This window comes from Amphimedon queenslandica, unplaced genomic scaffold, assembly GCF_000090795.2.
Source record: "Amphimedon queenslandica unplaced genomic scaffold, v1.1 AMPQUscaffold_12976, whole genome shotgun sequence".
Lineage (NCBI taxonomy): Eukaryota > Metazoa > Porifera > Demospongiae > Haplosclerida > Niphatidae > Amphimedon > Amphimedon queenslandica.
In genome coordinates this window covers 26939-32431 of record NW_003546788.1, presented here as the reverse complement: position 1 = coordinate 32431, position 5493 = coordinate 26939, and the positions used below count along the sequence as shown (strand labels likewise).

Here is a 5493-nt window from a genome sequence, read left to right as displayed (position 1 = left end):
TAGTGGTATCTATAGATTTTCATAGTAAAACACAATGTAGAAAACGACTAAATATCTTACAGCAATATACAGTAGCATCATAACTGTTACTATTGACACAACCACTGTCAATGATAGTAGAATGAGAACACTGAAAGATAGAAAGATAGTCACTATCACCACAGTTGACATCATCCCATTTCATTCGAAGATAGTCTGTACCGTAACTACAGTAAAAGGAATGATATCGTTACATCGCCAAACTATTTTAATGTACTTAGTTAGTCCAGCTCTAGAGTAGCTTGAAGCTCCAGTAAATCCCAACTGATGACAAATGACATTAGCTTCAGCTGAATCAAAATAGTAGTCATTACATATATTGCCCCATCCATTATCATACACTCTAACAGTTCCATAGTAATAAGAAGCTGATGATGTGTTATTACGAGATAGGATGATTGTTCCATTTGTAGCATGAAGTAAGTCTAAAGTAATATAATAAATGCATAAATATGGCTTACATGATTACATCTAGATGTAAATATGGCCAATTAATTGCTAAAATACATAAAAAGTTTGATTTCAACAAACTTTTGAATTCAATTCCAATTTATGTTCATAAGACATTTCTAATCTTTGATGCAGTGTTTTGCTTGGTTAAGTTGCTTGTCTGATTCTTACTCTACATACAGTATTGTAGTATATGTATACATTTATACATTATACCAAACAATTTGTGCAGCAATAAACATTAATTTTGGCTAACAAACAAAACTGTAGGTGACAATGACTAATATTTGGAGAATAGAAATAGACTTGAACTACATTGATATAAAATGTACTTACTGTGCAGGGCAATAATTTTAAGGACATTAATTTTTCTGAATTTTGTGATTCTTTGAAAATTCAGAGAAAATAATCAATTTATTATGGCAAACAGTGAACTTTAGCATAAATTAAATTCGCAAAATAGAGTTTGGGTGAAATTTACAGCCCTTGCAAACTTTGTGCTATACTGTGCTTAACACTAAATGGTACATGTAGTTACAAAAGCAACTAGCATATCCAAGGGGGGGGCTGAGGGGGCTTGAGCTAGGGTCCTCATGGCTGGGCTCAGAAAAAATTACTCAAATCCTGGACTCTTGCATCACTACCAAGCCTCTTAACAAAGCTATCTAACACCTCATCATGATTTCAGCAGTTTTCAGTGCTTCAATGATTGATCAGAAGTCGTCAGAAGTACAAAATTATTTTGACCACGTCGTAGTTTAGGAAAATAAAGGAAAATGCCGTTTTACCATCATAAATAAGGGTATGGCCAAAATTGCGGTATGCTTCATGCTGTAGATTACTGATAATAAATTTCACAAATAATCATGCATCATAAATTGTTTTCATTTAATTCCATTAAAATTTGTATGCATTTCACAAAAATTTTTGTTAGTGAACTCGTAACTGCCAAAAACAATTTTAAATTTCCAAAATAAAATTAGTAACATTGAAAACTTACCTGGCAGTTTAGTACAAGTATTTTGCTCAATATTAAGTCTATTGTATGAAGCAATATCAGCTACATGTAGCAGAAAATAATTCACATTATAATACATGTACATAAAAATTACTGCCTTACTGCACTGGATTGATATACTATTGGAGTAGGAGCAACTAGTCACTGAAGTGTTGGGACAATTATTGTGCTCTTTAAAACACAAATCATATCCAGTACTATACATGTTAGAAGTCCAAAATGGTAAATTGTCATTTGAATAACTAAAAATAATTTTATACAATAATTAATTAGTGAACAAATGGGAATCACAAACTATGAAAGATGAAAGAACGAGGATGAATCATATCCCAGTTGCTTGCAGAGAGTGTTGGCATCAGTAGAGTCAAACCCATCACTGCATATTGTCCCCCACTGTCCATTACAATAAACCTCAACACGTCCTTCATTAGAATAATCTCCATCTTGAAGACGTACCATACCAGCATATGGATTACTGTTCCATATCCTTGTCGTATCTGTAATAATACCAAATAATACAATTTAACAAAACTAACATCTTACAGCAGTATACAGTAGCATCATAACTGTTATGGTTAACACAACCATAGTCAATGTAAGTAGAGTAGGTACATTGAGCAATGGATAAATAGCTGCTACTAATACAGTTAACATCATCCCATTTCATAGAAAGATAGTCTGTACCATAACTACTGGGCAAAAAATTTATCAGTATATCACTCACACTTTTATGTACTAATACCTAGTTAGTCCAGCTCTAGAGTAACTTGAAGCTCCAGTGTATCCCAACTGATGACAAATGACATTAGCTTCAGCTGAATTATAATAGTAGTCATCACATATGTTACCCCATCCATTATAGTAGACTCTAATTGTTCCATAGTAATAAGAGGTTGAAGACACATTATTACGAGATAGAATAATAGTTCCAGCAGCAGCTTGAGCTAATTAAATTAAAATGTACACATAGATAACACTAGAAAATGCTCTCACAATAGTATTGACTGCAAGTTGAAGCAGTGACAGTTCGTCTTTTCAAGGTAGACTCTTCACCTGAAATAAACAAATAATGCCAAACAAATAAAATTAAAATAAGTACAAACAAAAAGTACTTTTAGAAAAACTAATAAAATTTGCTAGGGGCAAACCATGAACACATAAAGCATGCATGGTGTGTCTTAGACTTAGCTAATTACCATGTAAGATTTAAAATTTTTCGAGGGTGGATAATTATAATAATTAAGAAGCAAAGTTTTATTTACAAGTGAGATTTTTTGATTATAAGGGGAAGAAGACTTGTTTTAAGGGGCAAATGCCTCCTCTATTCCCACCCTTAATTTAATCCTTGTTGTATTCCTGCATTTCCTAAAATGTATTATAAGAGTAATTGATAAAAATAGTTCTACCACTGTGCAAATAATTTCATACTTCTAATACTTACCACATGTGACAGCAACTGCATCTTTACAATTTGACACCAAAGACACTGGACAAGCATCAGTTACAAAGCAAACATCAGTCGGTAAATTAGGAGCAGAGCGACTCCACACAGTTGAATCACTAGAATTTTTATGCCTAAAAAATGAAAAATAACAATCTTTGGCTTTTATTTAATTTTAGCGTACAATGAAAAATTATTAAAACTGAATGATGTATCATATCCCAGTTGCTTGCAAATAGTGTTAGCATTATTTGAGTCAAACCCATCACTGCATATTGTCCCCCACTGTCCATTACAATAAACCTCAACACGTCCTTCATTAGAATAATTTCCATCTTGAAGACGTACCATACCAGCATATGGATTACTGTTCCAGATCCTTGTGGTATCTGTAATAATACTGATAAATGTAGCAAAAATAATATCTTACAGCAGTATACAGTAGCATCATAACTGTTACTGTTAACACAACCACTGTCAATGTAAGTAGAGTAGGAACACTGAGCAATAGATAAATAGCTGCTACTGGCACAGTTAACATCATCCCATTTCATAGGAAGATAGTCTGTACCATAACTACAAAACAACAGTAATTGGAATCAAAAAATAGAAAATACCTTGTTAGTCCAGTTCTAGAGTAGCTTGAAATGCCAGTGTACCCCAACTGATGACAAATGACATTAGCTTCAGTATAACTGTAAGCATAGTCATCACATATGTTACCCCATCCATTATGATACACTCTAATTGTTCCATAGTAATAAGATGATGATGCCACATTGTTACGAGAGAGAATAATTGTTCCCTTAACAGTACCATCTAAATCTAAATGAGTAATATAGTGTACATAAACATGCACAGCTTGCACTTTAACTACTACAATATTACATTATCATGCATGGTAAGCATATCATAAAGGAGTGGAGTCAGCAGTAGTAGTACTAACACCATAAACAGGAAATTCCATGCCTAACAAAGTTGCTTTGAATTCTAATGCTTCATAATACTATTTGTGAAACTGAAGTTCCCCTTTGTCACGTACATGCACTAAATGAATTAAAGGGTGTTTTTTGGACTACAAGCTTCTAAAACTCAATTATACACTTAACCATATTAGTGTTGGTAATCTATATGTAGTAAAGGAATCACAAATTACAATAAAAAACTGAAGATCCATGTGAAATGAATGTACATGCATGCACAGACTATTTGAAAATTGACATGTGCAAAATATTAAAAATAATGTTATTAATACCTCTAAAATCTAATCATCTACAATAAGAGGCAAAAATGAGAAAGCTAGAAAAAGGAATGAAACAATTTTCTAGCTTTGCATCACACGACATGGGAAAATTATTCATTTAATCATGCATGTAACACAAATTAGACAAATCCATGTACATGTAGATAAAATAACATGATGAAAATGACTTACTACAAGACTGAACATCAGCAGTATACCTTGTAAAAGTAGAACTCTCAGCTGTGGAAGGAAATTAGTATTCATCAAAATATTACATTAACTAACAGCATTCAACAGATACAATACTAGAATTAGAGCAATCCAACACTTCACTGCTAGGACAGGAGTTACTTTGAGTAAAACATACATCACTTGAGGCACTGTACAAGCTAGTAGTCCATATAGGCTGACTGTTATTAGCACTGAAGAACACAATAATAATAATTAGAGTATGCACTGTATGTGGCTCCCTCACTAATGGGAATTTGATCCATTGAACATTGCAAAGGAATCATATCCCAGTTGCTTGCAGATAGTGCTGGCATCAGTAGAGTCAAACCCATCACTGCATATTGTCCCCCACTGTCCATTACAATAAACCTCAACACGTCCTTCATTAGAATAATCTCCATCTTGAAGACGTACCATACCAGCATATGGATTACTGTTCCATATCCTAGTTGTATCTATAACAATACATAAAAAATGTACTAATTATAATGAGTTATCTTACAGCAGTATACGGTAGCATCATAACTGTTAGAGTTAACACAACCATAGTCAATGTAAGTAGAATAGGAACATTGAGCAATGGACAGGTATGAACTACTACCACAGTTAACGTCATCCCACTTCATAAGATAGTAATCTGTACCATAACTATACACAAAAATTATTTAGGTTAATAGTTGATGTAAAATATACATGTACATACCTTGTCAGTCCAGCTCTAGAGTAGCTTGAAGCTCCAGTGTATCCCAACTGATGACAAATAACATTAGCTTCAGCTGAATCAAAATAGTAGTCATCACATATGTTACCCCATCCATTATAGTATACTCTTACTACTCCATAGTAATAAGAAGTTGATGAAATGTTGTTTTGAGAGAGAATAATAGCTCCATTGCTTAAGCCTGTAAATAAAAAAGTCCATGTTCTCACTTTATACTGGCTGTAAAACATAACTTCAATGAAAATAATTGTGTGATACTGACAAACTCTACATGTACTACATGCATGATTTGATAAGATAAGATTAAATGAAGGCAATGTGGCTGATCAAATGAGTATATTTCACTGCCA

The 5493-nt window shown here is 33.1% G+C and overlaps 1 protein-coding gene and 1 long non-coding RNA gene across 2 annotated transcripts in view; both read right to left on the bottom strand.

Moving 5' to 3' along the window:
* Positions 1–5493, bottom strand: part of LOC105314354 (uncharacterized) — a 43880-nt gene that overhangs the window by 17937 nt on the left and 20450 nt on the right. The window contains exons 27-35 of the mRNA XM_020002107.1: positions 4667–4791; positions 4477–4613; positions 4384–4431; positions 3566–3773; positions 3379–3524; positions 1803–2004; positions 1610–1749; positions 1490–1549; positions 257–464 (exon numbers count right to left, since the gene is read on the bottom strand). Of these exons, the coding sequence (XP_019857666.1) occupies positions 257–464; positions 1490–1549; positions 1610–1749; positions 1803–2004; positions 3379–3524; positions 3566–3773; positions 4384–4431; positions 4477–4613; positions 4667–4791 (1274 nt within the window). The remainder of the gene's footprint in view (positions 1–256; positions 465–1489; positions 1550–1609; positions 1750–1802; positions 2005–3378; positions 3525–3565; positions 3774–4383; positions 4432–4476; positions 4614–4666; positions 4792–5493) is intronic.
* LOC109585965 (uncharacterized) lies at positions 2353–3073 on the bottom strand. The gene is made up of 3 exons (XR_002186755.1): positions 2949–3073; positions 2501–2560; positions 2353–2451 (listed from the first exon to the last, which is right to left on the bottom strand). It is a non-coding gene; the product is annotated as an uncharacterized LOC109585965 (long non-coding RNA).